General features: G+C 37.7%; 1 protein-coding gene across 3 annotated transcripts in view; it reads left to right on the plus strand.

Annotated features, from left to right (window-relative positions):
- LOC125231590 overlaps positions 1-26,833 on the plus strand; it is a 95,799-nt gene that overhangs the window by 30,494 nt on the left and 38,472 nt on the right. For all 3 annotated transcript variants that reach the window (XM_048137047.1, XM_048137046.1, XM_048137048.1), the window contains exons 4-6: positions 8,727-8,908; positions 9,273-9,416; positions 13,313-13,472. In XM_048137047.1, the coding sequence (XP_047993004.1) occupies positions 8,727-8,908; positions 9,273-9,416; positions 13,313-13,472 (486 nt within the window). The remainder of the gene's footprint in view (positions 1-8,726; positions 8,909-9,272; positions 9,417-13,312; positions 13,473-26,833) is intronic.

Below are 26,833 nucleotides of genomic sequence, written 5' to 3' on the forward strand. Positions count from 1 at the left end.
TGTAGAAATGTGTAGGTATTTTTTAAAACTGCTTTTAATGCTTTAATTATTAGATGGCAACATAAATGAATATACGTATAACGTTAAGGTTTGAGGAGTTTCCTCAATTCCTCATGAATCCGATATTATATTATAAGAAATCGAAGCTTGACAAACTTTGACTTGAAAACTCAATATGCTTAACAAACATAACTAAATAAATAAATGTCACTGTTCTGAACTTAAATGCATGCTTTTCTTGCAAAAATACCAAAGTCACTTATGAGTGTGCCGTTCAGATTTGAGGAGTACGGTTCTGACTATCATCAGCAGTTCCACTGCACCAAATGTCACTGCTCTGGACGCAAGTGCATGCTGTTCTTATAAAAATACCAAAGTCACTATAAGCGTGCCGTTCAGATTTAAGGAGTTCGGTTCTGACCATCAGCAGTTCCACTGTACCAAATGTCACTGTTCTAGACGTAAGCGCATGCTGTTCTTATAAAAATGGCAAAGTCACTATAAGCGTGCCGTTCAGATTTGAGGAGTTCGGTTCTGACCATCATCAGCAATTCCGCTGCACCAAATGTCACTGTTCTGGATGAAAGTGCATGCTGTTCTTATAAAAATACCAAAGTCACTATAAGCGTGCCGTTCAGATTTGAAGAGTTCTATTCTGGCCATCATCAGCAGTTCCACTGCACCAAATGTCACTGTTCCGTACCTAAATGCATGCTGTTCCTTTAAAAACACAAAAATCACTATATGTATGCCTTTCAGATTCGAGGAGTTCCCTCGATTTCTCCAGGATCCCATCATCAGAACTGGGTTCTGAGAAAAATGGGACCAATCTTTATGCATATACATTCAATTAAAAAAAATAATTTCCAAATCGGTCCAGTAACGACGGAGATATCGAGGAACAAACATTAAAAAAAAAAAAAAAAAAAAAAAAAAAAAAAAAACTTACAGACGACTTGATAACCGTCCTTCTTGAGATATGAGGCGACGGTTAAAAATATATTAGTAAAGTATAAATTGATATCAAATTTTACGATTTATTACACATAATTAAAATTGCATGTGTTAATCGCTTATAAGTAACTTTATATCCGTGTATCGTGGTCTCGGAGATTAAGGAGACAACGCCATCCTCGAATCAGGCCTAACATGTCAATCACCTATCATGTCAAAAACCTAAAATGTTTCAGTAAATATAATATTTATACTCGTATGTTGTGAAAATACCTACTATTATTAAATGTCAGTTACATTTAAACATGTTTTGTATTTACATACGATAATAACATCACCAAATAATTCCATTGTTGTGGTACCGATTTTACTTGATGATAAATCTAAAATTACCATCTATATTCTTAAAAACATTTTTCTACTCCCGTGTTGTTATTCGTCATTTACAGTGTCGTGCATATATCGTTAAAACCCTACATAAAAGATGCCCGCCCCCGCCCGGCGCCCCGCGCACCCACGCATACGATATAGCTCTTAAAGCATTGTTAGGAAGCCTTTAAGGGATATAGCGTGGGTGCGCGGGGCGCCGGGGGCTGGCGGCGGCGGCGGCGCGGGGGAGTGCGAGCGACAGGGTGAGGTAGGAACAGAGGGGAGGCCGACGCGTCAAAATACAGGAAATAGTGCGAATTTCACGAAAGTTATTCTAGAAAACTATTAAAAAGTAAGTGCATGGTCGTAGAAAAAGTATCGTATGCAACGGTGTTTAACTGAGTCAAAAAATACTCGTGGCGTCTTTATTAACAATTTTCGGCTTCACCTCTAATTGTTACTCACGCCACTCGTCTGTTTTGACCTCACTTAAACGCCAGTTGCATAAAATACTATTTTTTATTAGCGGTTTTTAGGTATAAACAAATAAACCATCTTTAATCCGATAACTCGGGTTGCCGTACTTTGACATTTGACAATTCAATGATTACGAGGCTTAATAGAATGCCCTTTATTTTGGCAGTTTGAAAATGTATGTTTATTTCTTAAGTTTAACCTCTTTATAACAATCAATAATTGTTTTTGCTCTTTAGTAGGTACAATGTCACCAATTAATGCACTTTTTATATTAAACCCTTTAGGTACGGTTCTTCATTATTCTGCAACACAAAATACTTCATTACTACTCGTATATGTACTTACACTTGTATAGTGCCTTGTGCCGAATTTCAGTAATAACACTGGTAACCGGGCCAGTGGTGCAATATTCCGCGTAAACAATATTCCGGGATACAAAGCCGCGCCAGCCCGTGTTGGTAGTCAAAGCCCTTTCATCGGCAGATGTTAATTCGGCGAAACATCACTTGTGGTGCCCGAAAGCCTTGCTTTAGTTATTTGGGATAGTATCAGCTGCAAGCAAACGTTATTGCCCGTACATAGGAGCCGATGCGGGTTTAAAGATTTTGATAAGATTTGTTCTTGTTTTAATGCTACTAGGACCATCTATCACAATTTTTGGTCTCTTGGTTGCGTTATGTTAGGTATCATCACTATAATATTTGTCGTGCCTAAATACATTATGGTGCACGTGTGATAACCTGCGATTCCTGCGAACCATGCAAAACTGAAACGAAGTGTTACATTTTCATGATTATTAACTAGAATTGACCTCATGTCCTTAGTCCGGGCGGGGATAAACTTGTCTCTCTAGTTAGTTAGTTATACAAGTAGGTATGCATTTGAAAAGTGGCAATGGCAAGTTGCACCGTAAATTCAGTACATTAATGGTACCTAATAGTATTAACTTTATGATCGGCACAAATCTGTTCCCAACTTTTAAACACCGTTATCATTTGAAATAGTGGTTTTTCTATGTTTATGGTACGTTAAACGATTTAAATATCAAACCTAATAAAGGGATAGAAGCTATGTATATCAGGAGCCCGATTTCTCAGCAGCTCTCAGCATTGTGAGTAACACGTGACACTCAAAACCCTTGCTCAAAAAGTATAGTATGTTACTGTTTATTGTATTTTATTTCTTATTTTTTTTCCCGTCTTACTGTTATGCTGTGTAAGTTATTTCAATAGTAAATAAATTGTAGGTGAAATCCAGATTGGTGTCGTGTTACTCAAGATTAACGCACTGACTTGCGAGACCAAAGTAATTGATTTAGTTTTCACAGTAGAAAGTGTTTATTGACCGCAGTTTCTTAGCTGCTGCTTAAATATTTAAGTATTCGATATAAAATATTCTTGTACGAAATATACGCACATTATATATTTCAACGAAATATGATTTACCCATATTTTTCTTATTTAAGTGTTCAAAATACATGTTTTCTTGGATACTTAACGTGTTCTATTATTTCGATATGGATTTTATTTAGATTGTACTTAATATGTTACATTTAAAGCAGAATTTATATTATGGTACTATGGGTACCAATTTCAAATTTACTATATAATAACGTCATTTAAATATTCAAAAGTTAAAAGGCTATTTAAACGATGACATTAAATCTCCCGCAGTAATTAGTCAGATAGAGAGCCGTTTCAAAGACTTACCGTAACGACGTACTAAAGCACTAAAGATTTCGTGGAGTTCACTGGCTCAATAAATTTTTAAATGCTTAGCAAAAATTATGACTCGTTTGGTGGCTCGCTTTGAACGCTGAAACCTAAGTAATGGGTTCTCCGAAAATCGACTAAAAAGCAGTTTCTTTTCTTTTAAAGGTACTGACACTCCACTTATTAAGCCCCCCACCGCCCCCCCCCACCACTTCTAGCGTCTCACGAGCGTAGCGTCGGGCCAACTGTATGGCAAAGCCTTAAAGCGTCTCGCGAGCGTGGCGTCGGGTAAACTGTATGACAAAGCCAAACAGACGCGGCATTTTTTTCCAGACAGTTGGCCCGACGCTACGCTCGCGAAATGCTAGATGTATGGGGCCCTAAACAGTATAGCTGGGTAGTAATTTCCAGTTTAGTTTATCTATATTAGAAACAACGAACATTTACATTTTGTAAATTATTAACTTGAAGATAGATAATAGTTAGGTACCTATTAACTATCACAAACAATGCATATTTATAGGTATGTTCTCTCATTAGAGACTTGAGCAATGAATAGTTGAAAGCTTACGTCACTATTTACATAACTAGTCAATTCGTGGTGCATGCTGCAAGCGTTTTTATTGTCAATAAATAACTTGACATATTTTATATACTTATACATTAATTAGAAGTATATTTTTCACATCATACTTACAGTCGAGTTCATAAATATGTGTACATTTCTTCACCTTAACTCATTGCAATAAGGTGAAAAAATGTACACATATTTATGAACCCGACTGTACACGGGTATACACGCGAATTCGTACGCCTAAATGTCGTTAAATGCGATTCATAAATCTCATAATTAACTAAGCACCAATAGCTGTGCAGTTTTCGAAAAGTTTGTACAAGAATTAAGGAAAAAGTTAAATTTGTTTTTATTATTCCTTTTTTGTTACCAAGATTTATTTCTTGAATTGAGATTTTAGTAAGTTTTATTTGGTCATTAAGGTTCTCTAGTATCTATATTTTCTTAATTATAACAATTATCCTGTATATATCTTACGAAAGTCGACTTGTATCACTAAATGTTGGTAATAAAATAGGATCAATTAAAATTTGCTGACGTGGCTATGTACAAACTTTTTGAGAACTGCTGTTCTGATGAATCAAACTCTCTGAAATTCAATTAGTATTTTTTAAACCTTCAAACATTCTGAGCTTGAAAAGTAGTTCTTATATTTGAATATAATAGGAAAATTCCGTTCCACAATATCGCGTGGTTATCCTTGTTTGCGGTTTTGAAATTAACTCAAAAAGGAAAATGTTTTGCTTTGTCGTCAGTAGGTACAGATAAGAAAAAAAATCTGCTAAGCAAGTTGTCGCTGTAAAAGGCACATAGGTACGAGTACACTTTCCTGTTTTGATAAAACGATTTTAGTGGCATATGGCTATTAAGAGTATAATGATGTCACTAGAGAGTCGTTGACCTAGCGTTGCATGACTTGCATGACTCTTAATTATTTACCTAGATTCTTCTAAAATAGGTACCTACAAGCAACCCCGTTTTTAATCTGATGGTGATGATGCTTAGTTATATAATTAGTGCCAAGGCAAGAAGTTAATTTCTAGAATTTTCATTAAAAGAGTAGCGTTATAAATAAGCGAATAGCGACTTAAGGTACGTATCAGATATTAGCTCTTGATACGATATGGATCGGGATAGGTCATAGTCAAAGGAGACATTTCTGTTTGAAGTACGTCACTTTAGTATTCAATCCATATTCTATCTCGAGCTAATATTTGACGTATCAGAGTTAGAATTGACTCGTGACGCAGATGGAATGCTTCCTGGCCGTTCTGTAGCCCTTTTCCATTCTTCAACTTCCCCAATTTCCGGCTACTCACTGGCGCGTTGCTGTACTTGTGTGTGTGTTGCTATACTTGCTATAACTGTCGATAAAGCGCCCAACACGTGACCAACAACACCATAATTATCGTTTGATAGCCTCGTCTTACCGGCTCATTTGCGTTCACTACGTGTACCTAAAACGACCGCCGCCGATGTACTTAAAAGAAAATTCCTAATTGGATAATTAAAATAGTAGCCTGTTTGCTTCCTTATTTTTATCGGTCGTGTAGAAATTTAGTAGAAAGCCGTGGTAACAAGCAGCATATAAATATTACACTGATACTGCAGGCATCCGTTTGCGACTTTGTCTACGTAGAAGTCTTATTTCTTGATTAGGAACGTCACTGACTGCTGCAACATTTAACTGTAGGTAGTATATTCTGTAAAATACATATTTAGTCATTGCTATATTATATGCTAAGAAATTAGTTAAGTTTTTAATATTCATAAAATTATTAAAACTCCCCCGGGAAGAAAGGGGGTGTCGTAGAAGTCGACTGTGGGATTTGGGTCAAATTGTGGCGTAGGCGAGAGGCTGGCAACCTGTCACTGCAATGTCATAATTTTCGTTTTCTTTCAACTCCTTAATTGCCAAGAGTGGCACTGAAACTTTAGTAGTTTCATGTGCTCTGCTTACCCCATTATGGGATACGGGCGTGATTGTATGTATATATGTATTAAAACTCAGTGTTGGTGATTGTCTATTTGTCTCTAAGAAAGTTACAGTTACACTACAGGGTCGGGCTAGTAACATGAGAAAATAAACAAATAACATTGCATTGATTGTACTCTCATACGATGACAGCTACTTAGTACAGTTTACTCTCTGGGTTGGAAGGTCAGGGAACGACTGCCGTTTTCATAAAAACTAGTGTCTAAGCCAAACCCTGAGATTTGTTGCCAAAGTCTGCTTTCCACTCCAGGCTCTTTTGATCCCTGGCACAAATGGTAGGATCAAAAAATTGGTAGGATCTTCATGAACCATGAGTAAAAGTAGCTACTTTATTTACTTGAATTACACAATCCGGGAAACCCAATTAATTAAACGCTGAGTCATCGACACTGCTATCTTATAAAGTTAAAACCTTATATGTAAAATAAATAAAAACCACCCATGACTCTGCATCATATTGACTCCAAACCACCCATGACTCCGCATCATATTGACTCCCATGTTTTGATAAGTGATAAGAGTCGGTGTCGATTTAATTGCGGGTGATATTTAGGAACGAGGGAACAATGGTGCGCGGGCGCATTGTTCGGACAGGATGTCCGAGCCATTGTGGCGCGCAAACAGCACAGAACGAGATCTAGCGTTCATGTTTCATGCTGTTTCATTGACTGTTTAATGCAATTTGATGCATGTTTTTTTATGAAATAGAGATGTTTGTTTACGTTCATTGTCTTTCGATTTTTAAGTGTTTGTTGCATTGAGCAATGGTGCAAGCGAAATACTAATTCGGCATGCAGGCACTTGTATCAAGTTTACGTGTCACTAAGTTATTTTGTTGGTTTTTAGGTAATCTTGGTAATTTATTTCATTTTATAATTTACACCGTGTCCAATAAGTTTGAATACAGCACAAATAGCCAATAAAACAAAATGAACAAATAGTTACTACATTATTATTATATTTTATGAATGGCACTCTTATTTACTACATTCACAACAAATGTTTTGGAATAACTCCAGCATTAACTTGTTTACCAGCCTCAAACGCTTCTCAAACGGATCACACGCGGCACGCACCGTTTTATTCACATTTCATCCCAAATACTCTCAATAATCTTTTTGAAATGATCTAGGTTTATGATTTTATAAAAATTTAGTCTTCAAAGCATGTATGACCATACAAAGTAGTCTAATACGCCTAAACCTGGAGGCCTGGGTGGCCACTCATGTTTCGGATAAAAAACTGCCAAATTAGTCTGAAACTACGCTAGAATACCATTTGCCGAATGTGCTGGAGGTGCGTCTTGTTGGGACACATGATACTCATTCCCAAGCATCCTTTTTAACTTTAAGGCATTTTTTTCTCCAAAACCTTGGTTTTAAAGAAAAAAACGTTGATTTTAACGCTTTTATCTGTAAGTACTGAAGGTAGTTTACCTCGCTTACATACTGCATCCCACACCTGGGCCGATGGTGAGCTCTGGAACCTAGGCACATTTTTCTAGTTGCCCGGAACGTTATCTATCCTCGGTACCCATAATAGTTTATTTTGGACACGTGGCGTCTGTTTTATCACATACAGATTCTGCTTATAAAAAATAACTCGTCACCTGCGTGCCGAGCAAGTATTTTGTTGGCACTTTACCTCTTTGTTTTTCTTAGACACTTCGGAAATTTCATGAACTTTGTGCTTGTATTTTATTAAAAGGAATATACTCTTCAGTTTAAATAAGAATTTGATGGCCTGTGATCCCTATATCTTTAGAACTGAGGTAAAATGTGAGTATTCGGACTTATTGGACACGGTGTATATAAGTATAGTAGTGTCACTACTTGAAATACAACAAATCAAAAAATATTCATTAAAATAATTTGATTTGTTCCCTAGTTAGTTGCAAATCTTGGTAGGTAAATTTGTTTAGACACCTGCATTCTGCATATTTTTGGAGTAAACTGTATTTGATATCTTGTTTTCTTATTATTGTTTTCGAATTAAATAATTTACTTCATAGACACGAATTTAGCCAGATATAAATATCAAGTCAACCGTTCCCGTGAAACCAAGAAATGTTTATTGTTAAAATTAGCTAATGCTATAATAATAAGCAAATAAAGCACCAAGGCACGACTTTAAAATTGCAGTCGTGAATCAGATAGAGCCACTTGCTGAGACTTGTACGTGGTTTTACAATAGGTACAATTATTTATGCAGTCGTTTTTATACGACTGACATAAGTGTTAATCGAGACGGGTTTTTCCACCTTTTGGGTCCTTGGCATTCGCTCGAGAAGAGATAATGTAACTCCGTATAAGATAGGTACATAAAGTCCAAGAAAAAACTTAACCGCGGAAAAATCTAGGAATGTTTTTGCTTGTTTAAAGAGTGCACAGGTGGTTGATACTAGGTACTAGCTCGAAGGCGTCACTGATTAAATTTAACACATAACTATCCGTTATGGGTGAAATTGTTGAAACTGAGGTTCTAAAAGTTTTAATCTTGCGTCGAGAGTAGGTATTGTCAAAGCGATCTCCAAGCTCCCATGAGCCGTGGCGAGGATGAACTCTCAGTAGTTTTTTTTTTACAATAATCCTCTATATCCATTATTTTCGGTTCGAGTAAATAATTGATGTCATTTGTTTTTCAGAAAATCGATGATGTGAACCCGAAGTTCGACGCCCCGAACTCCGAGGGAGCCGAGGACAGTTCGGAGTCGGACAGCTCGGCTGAAGATGACGAGGACCTGGATGCCGTGCGACCCATGTTCAAGCTGCCGATCCAGTTCGACCTTGACGAGCTCGCTGGCGCTTTCCTGGCCAACAACCAGAAGTATGTACCGGTCAAATTCGAATGTTTTGACAACACCAAAACACGTCACTGTTTTTGGGTAACATACAATGTCGGATAATTCCAAAAATCTGACGAAAACAATCAAAACTTCAGTATAACAAAAGGACGTTGGAACTATATGACAGTCCAGTACATTTGGAACACCTGAATACACCGTCAAGCATCTATGCTCTGAGAAAGGCTAAAGAAGATACAATAGGTACGACTAGTGATCTGATATATCCCTCTCACCTTTTTAGAACCCATGTATTTTCTTAAGTCGAAAATTGTGTAGGCTTTATCTCACCATCTAGGTGAGCTTTCATGTTTGACCCTTATTTATGAAGTAATGTATAAATTCCAGGGGTCGCATGAACTGCGTGGTGGAGCGTCGCCGTGAAGACCCCATGGAGAGGCGATTCCCCTTCAACATCCTCGGTGCCTTTGCTCCCCGCGCCGCACAAGCTGAGCGTATCGCCATCATCTGCCACGGCGGAGATGAACCCAGGTAGATTACTAGAGCTCTGTACCTAAGATAGATATGTCAGGGGCCATGGGGACCCCAGGGAGAAGCGTTTCCTTCCAACATCCTTGATGCTTTCACTCTCCGCGACAAACAGGCTAAGCGTATTGCCATAATTTGCCACGGCGGAGATGAGCCCACGCTCGTAGATTCTATCTCTATCGCTTTTGCGTATTGGTGCGACAGAGCCAGACTACCTTTCTCGGCGTTTCGTTTTCGTTTCGCGTCGCAGAAATAGACTACTAGAGTTTTGTGAGCTGTAGTCGCGAGGACTCCTTTGGAGAAGCGTTTCAGGCGTTTCGGCCGATTTTAAAATTTCCAAAAAGTAATTGGAACGTCAGCTAAAACAAAAATTGCTAACAAAGTTTCAATAGAATAAATGCGATCTGCAGTCCTTCATGCAGACTTTCAAAAGTAAATTGTGCATAATTACCTACTAATTTCTAACTAAATCGGCCCAGAAACTGGGAATTCCATTTAATACCTCTATACATATTAATTTACATTTTTCTATGCATGCACTTATGTAGAAAAAAGAATTGATAACTTAAATCAGTGCACGAGTATCAAGCCTTTCATTCCATTTTCACAATGTTTTTATAAACCTATTTATATGCATCTGTGAGATGAGCTATTGTATCGTTAAAATGAAGTCCGAATACGGTCAAATTTGCGTTTCTCCTCTAGACGGTTGGTCCCAATGATATTCGGCGTAACCTTCGATAGGTACATTAGGGTAGGTAGGTAGGTATGTTACTATTGAAGGTAAAGGCATTGACCGGGAGAGCAAAGCTTGAGCTAGGCCCTTTTTATCGGATTTGCGAGGAAGGGAGGCGTTTGAGAATTACTAAATAGGCTTAAAATGCAGGTCTCAATTCTGTTTAGTCACTCTTTGAGTGAGAGTATTGAATGATTCACGGTTATTTTCATTAGATTTATATTGACCGGTATATAGACTGTGATTAACTTTTTGAGTATCGAACAATAAAGAACGATAAATACATACTATCCATACTAATATTAGAAACGGGAAAGTGTGTGTGTCTGTTTGTTCGTCCGTCTTTCACGGCAAAACGGAGCGACGAATTGACGTGATTTTTTAGGTGGAGATAGTTGAAGGGATGGAGAGTGACATAGGCTACTTTTTGTCTCTTTCTAACGCGAGCGAAGCCGCGGGCAAAAGCTAGTATTAGATAAAAACAATATGCTAAACGTTGACTCCAAATAAAACTAAGATTTTTTAAAGCCAGAACTTACTGTCAAAAAATTGATTTGACTTAACTTGACATTATTTTTAATTACACGACATATGCTCAGAGAGATAAAAAACTGGAGGTGAAAAAAACAATTACTGTGAAAAATATGTTTAACCAAGTCCAATATGAATGTTTTCAAGGTATGTATGTTTATTCTGGTTTTATATTGAAATGTTCTTTAAAATACTTAGTGAAGTAAAGGTTAGTATTTTCGTACGTAGTAGGCTTGTAGTAGGCACATAGATCATAATTTACAATTTATTATTTGATGAAAACTTTAAATTAAATTTTGTCACGTTTCCTACTGCAAAAATTACGTAGTGTCTAAAGAAAAATATTTTTAGAAGGATGGGTTTTCAATTATTTAACATTTTACTTATAGGTACGTGATCTTACTTATAATAATCCTGAGGTTGATGAACGCCATGATTATTAAAGTTCTAAGATAATATTATTGTAATACATACAAGTACAACGGTCAGTCGGTCACATAATCGGACTAGTTGTTAGTGACCACACCTAAGTGCGTTTTCACATTATCCGATCCGATATTTATTTATTTAAACTTTATTGCACAAATTTACAAAAAAAGAATACAAATGGCGGACTTAACGCCTTGAGGCATTCTCTACCAGTCAACCATTTAATCGATATCGGATGTCGGAAGGATTTCAAAGGTAACCATTAAAGGTGGCGGCTTCAGTGTATGGGATATTGGTCCTACATCCGATATCGGATCGGATAATGTGAAAACGCACTAAGTAGCAGGTGCCTGGTTTATAGCTAGCAAGTCCGATAACTAGGAACCCATTGTGTATTGTCACCACAGAATTGGTCTGTGATTGTCACAAACTCGTTTGCATTGGAGTTAAACTTGAAATATATATTAGGTTAATCCTGGCTGGCAGCACCATCAGCCTTTAGGCTTTAGGGTTTTTATAGCCGATAGCTCATAGCTTACTAGCTCGCGGTGGGACCAGTGCCTTACACGGGATACTTATGGGAAATCATATAAATTGTTACTGTTCCATACGTACATAATGTTAGTATAATCTTTTAGGCTAGTTAATCAGTTTTGCTCATAATAAAATGACGCAGTTTAAGGTAACAACATCGGTAGTTTCTCATATTTCCGCTAAAACTCTAAGTAAATTATAAACCTATCTTGTTGAAGACGAAATATCGTTTTCAAGGATAAATCGCTCGTCTCATGTAAACTGAGTTCCCTGGTACTTTAAAATTGTTTGATCTAAATGAGCGATGTGTGTATGACTCGTATTCCATTTTTACGTCAATTCTGCACAGCTATATTTTAACTACGGAATGGGTGACACTGAATATTAGATAATAAGAATTATATCACCCGGAATAGCTCTTCGTATTGGCGACGATGGTCACTTTGATTTCCTTCTTCTTAAAGCGCGTTTGGCTTATCGCTTGGCATGCGCTTCCTCGCGCTATGAGGTCGGGGTTCGTTGTCTGAAAACTCTGAAACCGAAACTAGGGGAAACTTTCAGACGTTAGCGCCTCCACCATGTAAGAGAGTCGGCCTATCAGTGGAGAGCATCCAAACATTTAAACAACGCTTTGAATCAATATTTTTTTATATTTTAGGAGCTAAGTAACAACCGTTCACTCTCAATCGCTGCTTCTATATGAATGCCCCTTTGAAGTGTCTGTTTTCCTTGACGTTTTTATACTGTTCCAATTTTAAATCAGGGACTGCCAGTCAGCGACCATGACTGCTGTAAAAGGTTTCATTCTGAATGCGAAACCTCTTACAGTATGTAGACAACTAAGCAGACAAACAAATAAAAGAACACTACATGAAGTTGAAGAAAGCGAACATGATGCGCGTTAATGGATTTATAATGTCAACTATAAAACATCAATTTGTTTCAGTACACTTAGTAAATTACACAACACACAACAGCAAATAAATACCTTGATCACGGCATATATGTATATGAAATGGCAATTACCGATTAATACAATTTAACTTCCATTAACCTGGTTTTTGCGTAGGTCATAATGGGTATCTGAATGAACCTTGTTTTTATCAAAAATATTAGAATCACCGTTTTATCATAATTCATTTGTTTTATCATAATAGGAACGCATGGTTGGGTAAGACAATAATAGATTACCAAAAGTTCTGAGTTTTTGACTTAGGCCCTATAGAAAAAAATACAAACATAGGTTAAAAGTCACTCAAAAAAATTTAAAAAAATATTTTTTTATAATATATAAAAAATTGCTTTTAAAATTCAGCAAAAAATACCAAAAAAACATGATATCAGTGCTGCCAGCCACGATCTTCCAGGTAGCTCATGTTTTCACGCGGCGAGAGGCAGAATATAACTCGAACTCACTGTTGCTTTCACACTCACGAATGTCATTGTTTTTGAGATATTGGCCGTTTAATTTACAAAACGTAAAGAAAAAAGTGCCAACACGAGTATCTCGAAAACTATGACATTTTTATTAAGGTAAAATTCGCTTAATATGATAACGCTAATAGTGAGATGTCCTATCCCCTTGACCCTTTTTAATTTTGGCGTTGGTTTACGGGACACCTGTATGTAAAAAGTGTAACATCCAACTGATGTTCTCATTTTGTTCCAGAGCGATGAACTTCCCAGACCCGCAGTCGCAGGTGTTCGCCTTCCCGCTGTCCGGCCCCGTGCGGCTGCCGCTGCGCCCGCAGCCGGAGCGCCCCGCGCCCGAGCCCCGCATGCCCTTCGCCCCCATGGGCCCGCAGCACCGCGGACCCTTCCCCCTGCCGGTGAGTACACTGCTTTTAGTAGACCGAATGGCATAATGCACGACTGGTGCTCTCCTCCTTTACAAACCTTATGGAATGAAATTAGTATGGCCAAAGAGGATCGAGTATTATAGAGAGTTACTGTCGAAGGAAAATGTGTAATCACAGTGCATAGACTGCCACCTCTTGACACAGGCTTAAAACTTTTGAACCTCAGTTTTGACAATTTGGCCCATATTCTTAGCTTGATATGTGTTAAAATGTCAAATATTGCGCCATCTAGCTGAGCGTGCCCCAAAGGTGTAATGCCATCTAGGCCACCGTACCTTTTTCTGTGTGGTACTGAGGTACGTTTTTTTCTTAGACTTTATCTATCCATACGGAGTTATATATGTCTTTGGTATGGCTTGCGCTCACAGTGATGACATTCCATAAGATTATGTGTATTTCTGATAATCTGGGCCCGAGCGGCTGTTGCTCCGCCTAACCGGACCTACAGTCGGACCACCCCGCGCTCGAGCCGCACATGCCTTTACCCCATGGGCATGCAGCACCGGGGAATATTTCCTCTGCTGTGAGTACACTAAACTTTGCTTTTGTGGAGCGTTCCATAGAATGTAGACAATTTGACTGCCTTGAAGACGTTGTCCCGACCCGTATGAACTCGAAGTTTTAGAAAATTTGCAGAAATTAAAGTATTTTATAACAAATGGTCAAAATATGCACAAAAGAATTATCGCCTTTAATTATGCGATAAAAATTTAACAAACGTTCAAAAAAAAATAAGCAAACTAAGTAAATGGTAATTCAGATGTAAATAAAATAATGCAAAAGAAGTAGGTATTTATTCTCAAAGGATAATTCGATGCTTAATCAACTCGTATCTAGAAGAAACAAGAACTTCTTTAAAATATTCTCACTTCTCCATAAAGAGCAACATATATTTATTGTGTAGTGTGTGAATAGTTGTAAAAGAATAATGGTCGAGTCGCGTGGTAGATTGCCGGCGCGCTCGTCACATGTCTCATGCGCCCGTGAAAAGAAAAATAAAAAGGTAATAGGATTTCACGACGTTTTCCTTCGTCGTAAATCAAGCCAAGCGAGATACTTGAGCATCCCGCTGGGTTGTTAGATCCACCCATACACAAGTAGGTGATTATATTAACTTTTCAATTACATACCAGATTGGGAAAACATTTTTCCCCTCACTAGCTCGGAAACACGTGTTTTGTCCTTTAATATCAGCGGGTAAAAACGCATTTTATCCACTAGTGGGTAAAGTAATTTGACCTTGAATAAAGTCAAATTAACTGCTTTAAAATTTATAAAAGTAGGTGAATCTAGTAATAAAGATGATTTACCACCTGTGGAACTACTGGAAGCAGTGATAAACGAATTTTTTGCGTTGTAGTTTCCTCGCTATAGTGAGAGGAAAAGTTTTGTGTTACACCACGGAATATATAATAGTACGTTACACTCGGGTGCAAATGTAGTTTACTTCTCGTGTGTTAAAAAAACTCGCAATTTCAGGATTCTATTCTCGAACCACTCGCTTCGCTCGTGGTTCAACTATAGAATCCTTTCACTTGCTCATTTTTCAATTCCACACTCGGCGTTAAAATACAACTTTGCCCCCTTGTATAACAAATAACTATTACAACACGTGTATCGGGTCAGATCGATCTTTTCTTGTTTCTGTAACGTTTCAAGGTGGCTATAGCCACCGTTACAATCGCTTACGCCTTGTAAGCGTTTCGTAGCTAGCTCTTCCTATCGCTCTTCTATACTGGCGCGACAGAGCCATACCTACTGCGTTTTGGTCGCCATTTAGCGTTAACGATTGTCACTATATGGTTAGGCCGGCCGGCAGGTTCTTTATTTAGTCGCCAAACTAGTCTATACTACGCATCAAAACTATTACTTTTGACCTTACATTTTGGTATAGTCTTTATTATTATTACCAATCATCATTATCAGAACTGTGCTCACGTTATATAACATGTGAGTGAGTGTTAAATAATGGAATAAATAAATAACTAACTTTTCCCCTCACTAGCTCGGAAACACGTGTTTTGTCCTTTAATACCAGCGGGTAAAAACGCATTTTATCCACTAGTGGGTAAAGTAATTTGACCTTGAATAAAGTCAAAATAACTGCTTGAAAATTGATAAAAGTAGGTGAATCTAGTGATAAAGATGATTTACCACCTGTGGAACTACTGGAAGCAGTGATAAACGCATTTTTTGCGTTGTAGTTTCCTCGCTATAGTGAGGGGAAAAGTTTTGTGTTACACTCGGGTGCAAATGTATTTTCCTTCTCGTGTGTTAAAAACCTCGCAAGTTCAGGATTCTATTCTCGAACCACTCGCTTCGCTCGTGGTTCAACTATAGAATCCTTTCCCTTGCTCGTTTTTTAATTCCACACTCGGCGTTAAAATACAACTTTGCCCCCTTGTATAACAAATAACTATTACGTTGCTTTACATATTTAACAGAAATCAGGGCAGTGCAATATTTCTGTATTTTTTATTTAAAATAACGAGTCAGATCAATAGCCACGAACAAGGCGTATCTGCACTCCAATTACCACTGGTTTTCAGCTTCATCTCAATCATTGTGAATAGAATGGGTAGATTTAAGAGGCAAGGGTGCGGTCAGTTCTCCATACAAACAGTTGAGTCCCCATTTTATGTTAAATATTTACATGTAATTTAATATACTATTTTCTTACAGCTGTACATTTTAGAAGTGAATAACAGATTTCATATTTTTTATATAATTGCTCTTATAATAAACAAAATCGAAGAAACAGTTGTGGGTGATAAACTGACAAATATATTTACAACAAATTGTGCCAACATATTTTTATTAATATTTAGAGAAGAAAATATTGTGTGCGAGGCAATTTCTACTGGGGGGGGCAATTGCAACTGATCCTTTTTTCATGTTTTACAATGTTTGCATTATTGAATAGAGCGTCCATTGGTTAAATATGGCACGCGTTTTCAGTGGATACATGTGGAACTCAAATAATGGAAAAAAACCGGCCAAGTGCGAGTCGGACTCGCGCACCGAGGGTTCCGTACAAACCTGCAAGGTTTACAAAGTTCGTTCATTATTAAAAAAAAATATATTATGTGATGTAACTAAAAATTTATGGTTTTCGTAATTTTTCCTTTATCTATGCTATAAGACGTTGCTTCGTACCAAATTTCAAGATTCTGAGTTCACGGGAAGCACCCTGTAGGTTTTGATTCCCTTGCAAGTGTCGAAAATTTGCGGCATAAACGGCTGTATCTTTTGATTGCGTTGGCTTAGAAGTTTGATTTTTTCACAGCTTCAAGGGACAGTAGACCTGAGTAATTGATATAAATTTCAGCTTCATACCTCCACGCGTTCCTGAGAAAAAGGGTCTTGACAGACGGACGGACGGACGGACAGACGGACAACAAAGTGATCCTATAAGGGTTCCGTTTTTTCCTTTTGAGGTACGGAACCCTAAAAATGAATCAGTTACAATGCCCCCCCCAGTCGGGATTTGCCCCGCTTACTACGTTTGTAGGAAAAAGCGATTTTACGCAAGTCTTCCACTTCTGTCTTCAACTGTAACCGTATTGTTTCATTCGTTAGTGGCTCTTGTAACCATTGCTCGTTGAAAGACTATATCTGAGTGGTAGTAGTGGTTGCATAATGTCATTCCCACATGATCCTCCCATTATATCCGGATCGACGAGTGCTATTGTTTCTAGAGTTTATTGTATATTGTTGCAGAATGTAGTTTGTATACCTATGTATGTCTTATGACTAGCAACATTAATATTAATGGTTTCCATGGTAACATATGTACAATTTCTTCTTGGACAATATATCATTCGTCTCACACGTATTTCTGATTTTTATTCATTTAAAATACTTTTTAGGACCCTAGGATATTGTTTCTTCCTTTAACATGGTCCTTCGAACCGGATATGAACCAGTGACCTATGGATTATCTGACTACTGATACATTCTTGGCTAGCTTCAAACGTTTCATTGCAAGACGTAATGTTCCAACCGAGGTTTATTGTGACAATGCTGCTACTTTTAAGTCAGCTAGTACTCAGTTGTCTGAGCTATATAAATTAAATAATAATAGATGTCATCAAATGCAAGTTCAAAATGTAACTGCCAAATTGGGAACAACATTCCATTTCATACCTAGTTACTCCCCTGTCTTCGGAGCCTTATGGGAAGCGGCGGTGAAAAGTTTGAAATACCATCTGAAAAGAATGTTGGGCTCACATGTTTTAACATATGAATTATTATACACACTACTTGTTCAAATTGAAGGTATTTTGAACAGTAGGCCGATAACGCCAATGTCATCAGATACAGAGGATCTTTCCTACTTAACGCCGGGGCATTTTTTAACCGGTGCTCCCTTAACTTGCTATCCTGAGCAGGATATCACGAACTTACCTGATAATAGATTAAAGTTTTGGCGGAAATGCACTGCATTGCAGCAACACTTTTGGCGATATTGGTCTAAACAATACCTAAATGTCTTGCAAAACCGTCCTAAATGGAAGACTGCTTTGCCTAATATTAAAGTAGGTGCTCTAGTTATCTTGCGTGAAATAGATACTCCACCTATGACTTGGCCTATGGCTAGAGTAACCAAGGTTTTTCCAGGTCAGGATGGGAAGGTAAGAGCCTTAGAAGTAAAGAAGGCAAATGGCAAAGTGCATACAACTTCTATTACCAAAGTTTGTATACTGCCTTTAGATGAATAATATTTTTCTTTAAACAAAATGTGTTATGTGACACTTTCATAATATGCTATGTTGATATTTAGTTCAGTGTATTATGACATGGCTAAAAATCCTACTAAATTATAACTGTTCTATGAGTAGGTAGTCATGGTATGGATTATTTATGTTGATGCTGGTTGCATCCAATGTTTATTTTGTTCTATAAAATGTGTCTTATGTTATGTACTATTTCATAACTACATCAGCAATCTTGTGAAATTGCCTACATAGCTGCTTATTAAGTTTTTTAGTAAGTGTTAACATAATTTCAATTTACAAACCTTAAAAGATTACAGTCCACTCAAATATAAAGCTGTGTAATGCAACTATGCAAGAAGCTAATAAAAATGTAGTATATATATATATATATATAAGAAGCTATTGATTTCAAGCCTATTTGTTATTTTCTGTCGGCGGAGTATGTTGCAGAATGTAGTTTGTATACCTATGTATGTCTTATGACTAGCAACATTAATATTAATGGTTTCCATGGTAACATATGTACAATTTCTTCTTGGACAATATATCATTCGTCTCACACGTATTTCTGATTTTTATTCATTTAAAATACTTTTTAGGACCCTAGGATATTGTTTCTTCCTTTAACATATATTCACAATAGTAGGAACTATAACTAAATTTATTGTTTTACTCGTATACACTATGTAACATAATTGCCGAAGATAAATCCTACGGCTTATACATTACCTTCTATAGTACCTTTAATTTTCATGGTGTTTATTTAAAAAAAAACCGGCCAAGAGCGTGTCGGGCCACGCTCAGTGTAGGGTTCCGTAGTTTTCCGTATTTTTCTCAAAAACTATTTAACCTATCAAGTTCAAAACAATTTTCCTAGAAAGGTTTTATAAAGATCTACTATTGTGATTTTTTTCATATTTTTTGAACATAGGGTTCAAAAGTTAGAGGGGGGGGGGACGCACTTTTTTTCCTTTAGAAGCGATTATTTCCGAAAATATTAATATTATCAAAAAACAATCTTAGTAAACCCTTCTTCATTTTTAAATACCTATCCAACAATATATCACACGTTGGGGTTGGAATGAAAAAAAATATCCGCCCCCACTTTACATGTAGGGGGGGTACCCTAATAAAACATTTTTTTCCATTTTTTATTTTTGCACTTTGTTGGCGTGATTGATATACATATTGGTACCAAATTTCAGCTTTCTAGTGCTTACGGTTACTGAGATTATCCGCGGACGGACGGACGGACGGACGGACGGACGGACGGACGGACAGACAGACATGGCGAAACTATAAGGGTTCCTAGTTGACTACGGAACCCTAAAAAGGAAGTGGTATTCGTAACCGCTATTCGATACCGGTTATGCTCTTAAATGGATCACCAGCATTAATGTTACACCCTGTATTGAAGTTTATCCGTACTAATATTATAAATGAGAAGGTGTGTGTGTCTGTTTGTTTGTCCGTCTTTCACGTCAAAACGGAGCGAAGGATTGACGTGACTTTTTAAGTAGACCTTGTTGAAGGGATGGAGAGTGACATAGGCTACTTTTTGTCTCTTTCTAACCCCCCACTTCCCTCAAATGGAGGGTGGAAGTTTGTATGGAGCATTCCGCAATTTTCGAAGGCAAGAATGCTAGTTCTGATTATAAATAAAATTTTGTATATTACATTACATTAAAAGTTATTTATAAATAGGATGTACAGAATTTTATCTTATGAATATTGAGAAAATTGCTTTTAGACACGTTTTAATTAGTTTAGCACCTGGAATAAATTTAATTTAGATATATTATACAAATATACTTATTATTACATAGATATTTACTTCTATATACTCGTATTAGTACAACGCGGCCTTGTCAATTCAATTGTTAACCCGTGATACAATATTTGCTCATGTGATATTTACTGATATTTAGCTGAAGTCATCTCTCACGAATCTAGAGCAGAGCCCAACTGGGGTAGTACCTCCGCCTTACAGAAGACCGCAGCCAAATAGCACTAGACCCTACTCATAGTGTTGTGTTCCTGTCGGTGAGTAAGGCTGCCAGAGCTCAACGAGGGTGTGGTGTGCTGATGACGGGAGGACTTATGGAACTAACTTGTTCCGTTTATTGTCCTTTGAGTCGTCGGCAACCCGAACCCTCCTTGGAACTTGTACACTCCTTTTTGCTGTGTACTTAACACAGCAAAAGGGAATGTACAAGTTTCTAATGGGGTAGCAACGCGCATGTGACACTGTTTGAGTTGCAGGCGTCCATAGGTTACGGTGACCGCTTTACATCAGGCGGGCCGTATACTTGTTTGCCACCGACGTAGTATAAAAAAAATATACATAAATCTTGTTATTTGCTCCTAAATCTATTTTTAAAATTTAACAAACTACCTCTACTTTGAATATTTATCTCTGATTTATTAATATCTAAACATAAAATTTGGCCAACTAGTTTCAAAGTCAACTAGAATCAAATTATTTATTAAATATGGGGCGGGTGGTATAGTGGTCACGACGTTAGCCGCGTAAGCTGCAATTGACCCGGGTTTGATTCCCGGGTTAGCCACCAGTGGGCTTTGTCGTTGTTTCTTTCGTGTGTGATATTTGTTTCAGTTTATCATCAAATGTTAGGTTAGGTAGATACTCTAATCCCTAGGTACTTAAATAGCTTTGATACATTTACCTGCGTCATTAGACTCATAAGTATTAAAAGCCTAGGCGCATGTTTTAATGTGAGTAATAAACATCGATTAATTATTTATAAATTTCGATAAAAAAAAATCAAATATTCTTGATACTATTAGTCCTTGAGCTTTTAAAAAGTTTCTTGTGATAGGTGATTCGTATTTTTTGCAAACATGGCTCGTTTTAGTAGTTTATTGTTGCATATGTTGCTTTGAATATATTGGAATACCTAAAACTATACTCGTTAACACGCTATAAATAAATAAAACGCAGTGATTATTACCCGTTTTAGTCAATAATAACATGAAATTAAATATATATTAAATACACATAATGTACCTACGTAGGTATCATGTTCATTTGCCGTGCTGCACTTAGAATTTAGATCAAAGAATTCTTAGCGAGCATCTTAAAGTGAGGTATAAATTACGAGTATAAGTCGCCTGTTGCAGACACGAGGTGCATTGCATAAAGGGACTTTGGTGTTCCCAAACGGAAAATGATGTAAACGAGTCTCAACTATACATACAGCTTACAGCGTTTCTACTTTATGCTACATTCAAAAATCGTAAATTCTAACCACAAACATCTATTAATTACGTTCAAAAATATTTCGGCTGTTCATACTCACATGGGATTTGTAGGCTAAAGTGGGGCTGGGCTGATTATGTCTTCTGTATATGTTGATGGGCCAAAATAGTCATTAGCTGCCCGCTAGCTGGTATCCCGGGATTAGTCAGGGCAGATCGAGAAAAAAATGGCGAGACGACTGTATTACGCCTTTCAACTGGATTGGTCGATTCAAGCTCATTATAGGCAGGATTGGAAAGGGAGAAGGGCGGCATTTGTCCAGCAGTGCACTGCACACATTAAGGTTAATAAAAAATCGTACCGATACTAATATCAATACTTTGCATAATGCTAATATAATAGTCATTAATTTTATTCAATCATGAATCAAGTTTCCCACACTTTCTTACACTTAATGGTAAAAGTTGCAGACAACTCAGAAAACTTCGAGAATTCTGAAGAGATAAGATAATTTTCATAATTAATTAACCGCGAAGCTGTGACTTGGCGAAAAGGAAATAGTTATTTGTTATACAAGAGGGCAAAGTTGTATTTAAACGCCGAGTGTGGAATTGAAAAACGAGCAAGTGAAAGGATTCTATAGTTGAACCACGAGCGAAGCGAGTGGTTCGAGAATAGAATCCTAAACTTGCGAGTTTTTTAACACACGAGAAGTAAAATACATTTGCACCCGAGTGCAACACAAAACTTTTCCCCTCACTATAGCGAGGAAACTACAACGCAAAAAATGCGTTTATCACTGCTTCCAGTAGTTCCACAGGTGGTAAATCATCTTTATTACTAGATTCACCTACTTTTATCAATTTCAAAGCATATAATTTGACTTTATTCAAGGTCAAATTACATTACCCACTAGTAGATAAAATGCGTTTTTACCCGCTGGTATTAAAGGACAAAACACGTGTTTCCGAGCTAGTGAGGGGAAAATACTTTTATATATATATTCATAATTATACTAATTACCTAATTAGTATACATAAAAACTTTTCTTAGATATGTGTTAGTAGCTGAAGTCGATCGAGAAGAACAATGGTTCTTCTATGGCTAACGCCGTGGCTTGCGTGGGCGACGGTCGCGCGATCGTCGCGCGACGGCGATGCGACTCATAGGAAATCAAACCTTATCGATATGAAAGTATGAGACGCGACGGCGACGGTCGCGCGACCGTCGTCCACGCAAGACACGGAGTAATACTTACTTGCTTCTTAGACATAGCTCCTCGTATAATATACATGTGTATTATATTATACTATTCTTCTCTATAGAATTCAATTTTTCAGTTTCGAACAACATTTTGCTTTAATATTATATTATCTTTGCCTAGTTTGATTGTAGAAAAATAAAATGAAATGCCGGACGGTTCATCGGTTAGCCCAAGGCGTTTAAAGCGAGTCAATATTATTATTCCGATCGACATCCAGTGACCAATGGGCAGTGTGCAAACTTATAACTACTTAGTTGAGATTCTCGACACAGTGATCTAAGTCCAATAATAGATATATATAGGCATCGTTTTCATTGAAAACTTTATAATTACCTATATTATTTTTCCCGTACCTCAAAATGGAAAAGAAACGGAGCCCATATGTTTATGTAGGTTATTTTTTCATCCGTCTGTCTAACTGTCAACCCCTTTTTATGCGCCAACTTAATATATACTCAAGTTTGTAGTCCTTGAAGGTGTTAAAAAGGCTTCTACGTTACTGTAATACCTACAAGATACCTACGGCTGTTTATGCCGCTAAAAGTGTACATTTCGTCACTTTCAAGGGAATCCAAATGTATAAGATTTTTCCATTGACTAAGTACATCGTTTTACACTACATCATACCTACATGAAAAAAAAACTGATATTTTTTAATTAGTAAAAATGATTAGTGTTCGGAACCCTCGATGGGCGTATCCGACTCGCCCCTGTCTGATTTTTCAATAGGTATCTATTAAAACTTAACAAGAGTCTATCTTACAAATCACGAACGTACCTAAATAAAAAACAGCATAAACTGCTCTCAGGCAATTTAGCGAAATAAGGCGGTTAGGAAAACAAAAACATTTATCGAATGTTTAGGTGATTGTTTCCAATTTTATTGTCGGAACAGTTCTTTGATAAATGTAATTTAATAGATAACTTTAGACGTTTTTGTCGGCTAGTTGAGTCGAGATGGTTGTTATGTTCGTGTCATTTGTGAAGATGTGCAGCTTGAGTTGTAGTATAATGTTATTAAAGTTTAAATTTGTCAATTTGCTGGTGTTTGTGTAGGTAGTTGCGTCGGCGGGTCGTACGTGCTGTAACGTCGAGCCGAGTTGCGGTGTAATTAGTGGCTGCCAGGACGTGCCGCATTGTGGCTCTTGTACAACTTACTTCTTCAATTAAGTTATGAGCTGAGTATTAAACTCTGTGCTCTATTATGCATTGCTTTTAGATCTCGTTATTGAGAAAGTGTGTAGGCGTATATGGGCAGCCGAGTCGGGGAACAATTGATATAGAGCGACTTCAACTAAGTTGCCTTTTAATCTGCTTGAAATTCATATTACATAATAATATTACTATAGTATGATACTTAGGTATCGTTTATGTTCACTTGCACCGATAGCACGGTCACGTCACGCGATAAACGATACAATATCAGACCATCCCTATCGCACTTACAAATAGTGCGAAAGGGATAGCCTGCCCCGTAGCCGAATGCTATTTCTGTGACGCGAAACGAAAACGAAACGCCGCGATAGGTAGTCTGGCGTTTCGTTTCGTGAGCGTTTGTGCATTCGGCTACGTACGCTGATGTTATATCATTTATCGCGCGACCATGCTTGCTTGCTCGCTTGGTTAACTTTAAAGCTACGGGTATACATGTCAAAACGTTGTCTATTTATTTACAAGAGGTGTAAGATCTAGTTTTACTGAGTCACCGATTATTTTTTGTTTCATTAATGTCAATTTAAAGTGTCCTTACGAATAATTACTTATTTGTCCGCGACCATTTGGCATCACGTGAAAAACTCAAAGTCATGCCTTCACCAGGAACTGTAAATATCTTATGTCCTTACCGTAGTACCTACATATGACTACTGTAATATATCCAATATTTATCCTTTCAATGTTCTGCCTGTCTTCTACCCACGTACCCAGTTTGATCCGTTATGTGAAGGGCATTCATTATAAGTCGTGATTCTTTTTGCAAGTTTTATTTTTAATTTACAAAAATCAGAGGTATGCGGTCGATGCACCCGATCCGGTCGCACAGACTGGTTGCAATGAAATTATGTAATATAGGTGCCTACTCATCCGGTTTGGGGCAGCATTATTATAAAGTTATCATTTTAGTTATTGTGGTGAACAAGCCAAGTGCACAGATACTCGTAATAGAATACCTATGTTGCTCCGTGACAGCAATCAAACTTTATAATTCCAATTATCGCAGTTGCTCTAGGAGTTTGCTTCCAAGCAGCTGAAGTGCATTTGTATTGTCGGCATAGATCATAAATTTGCAGTGCTTCCGCGTCAATACTCAAGTGTCTATTACAGGCAAATATCTCAATTTATTACCTACTAAGAAGCGTTTGCGTTTTGTAGGTATCTACGCATAATATATGAATAAGTCTGTTTTGACCTCGTACATAAATATTGTTGCGGATGTAAAATTTTAGGTAGGCATACAATTTTGGATAAAAATCTTATACGTTTATTTAGTATTTATTTTCTAAATCGCTCGTTTGTTTAAAATGAATGCTATTTTAAAAAAGACAATTTTCAATTAGTTACGGAAATAACTAAACAACAAGCAGTCTACTAATCGCGTTGATTTATAAATAGGTAGGTAAGAGATTAAAAAACTACATTCTGATTATAAATAATAAAACACAAATGAACTATTTAACGAGTTCACTTGGAATTGATAAGAATGGTGTTATAAAAAGGAGCTCCATTCCAAATATTCCAATAGCTCAAAATCTGCCAATCCCCAATTCCACCATCTATGGAACGTAGGGCATCATTTCATTTTCCTCATTGAGTGTTTTCATTTAGTTGTTCATAGACTGTTTATAATTTCCTCTCAGAGTTCGTCCCACAAAGTTTAATAAATTAACGCTTTGTGGCAGGGGGCGGTAAAAATGACGTCTGAAATTGGAAAGCGTAGCATAAATTTAATGGAAACGTTCCCAGAAAAGAAACCCGCGTGCCTCGGCCGTTGAAAAAGGTTTACAAGGATCGGTTAGGTTAGGAGTCGTGATTCATAAACACGTTGTTGCGTCGAGTCCCTTTTATTATTTATTATTATTTATTTGTTAGCCTGTTGTGTTCCACTGCTGGGCAAAGGCCTCCCTCTCTTTCTTCCACGCGTCTCGGTTTAAGGCAATGTTTGGCCAATCTTTTCGAAAGACGTCAAGATCGTGCCGCCATCTCCTTCGCGGTCTGCCGTCACGCCGCACCATGTTTGGTGTCCATTCGGTACTTTTCTTGGCCCACAGGTCGTTTGGCATGTGGCAGATGTGTCCGGCCCAGTCCCATTTAAGCTTAGCGGCTGTCAGGGCTACGTCGGCTACTTTGGTTTTGGAGCGCAAGATGGAGTTTCTAATCCTGTCAGTCAGTTTGACACCAAGGATGCTGCGCTCCATCGCCCTCTGGCAAACCTTGAGGGAGAGCTTTTGAGCATTAGTCAAAGACCAAGTCTGGGCGCCGTAGGTCAGGATCGGAAGAATGCATATATTCATGAGTTTTCGTTTCAGCGATATGGGAAGGTCCCCCTTCATATATTCCTTCATGGACCAATAGCTCTTCCAGGCATTTTCGGTACGTCTTGCGACCTCCTTTTCTTGTCGTGCCTGGAAAGAGACTATTTGGCCCAGGCAAATGTACTCATAGACATATTTAATTCTTCCGCCGTCAACTTGAATCCTACATTTGGCACTGTTCGTCATTGGTTTGGTCTTTGACATGTTCATTTGCAATCCGATCTCGAGGCTTACCGTGCTCAGCTGTTGGAGCATGTGCTTTCGAGTTCTGTAGCCGACGTTGAGAAAAGGACGATGTCGTCAGCAAAGCGAAGGTATGTTAACCGACTACCGCCGACTTCAACACCCCTGTTTTCCCAGCCAGCCGCTAGCTTGCGGAAGGCGTGTTCCAAGGTCGAAGTAAATAATTTGGGAGACAGCGGATCACCCTGTTTGACGCCTTTGTCTATTCTGAAAGTTGGCCCTGAAGACTGTAGTTTTATGTTTGCAGTGCTGTTAGCGTAAATAATGCGTAAGCGGCTTATGTATGTGGGATCTATGTTTTGCGCTTCTAAAGCGGCAAATATGGATTTGTGTGAAATGCTGTCAAAGGCTTTTGT

The sequence above is a fragment of the Leguminivora glycinivorella genome, chromosome 12, assembly GCF_023078275.1.
Source record: "Leguminivora glycinivorella isolate SPB_JAAS2020 chromosome 12, LegGlyc_1.1, whole genome shotgun sequence".
Classification (NCBI taxonomy): Eukaryota; Metazoa; Arthropoda; class Insecta; order Lepidoptera; family Tortricidae; genus Leguminivora; species Leguminivora glycinivorella.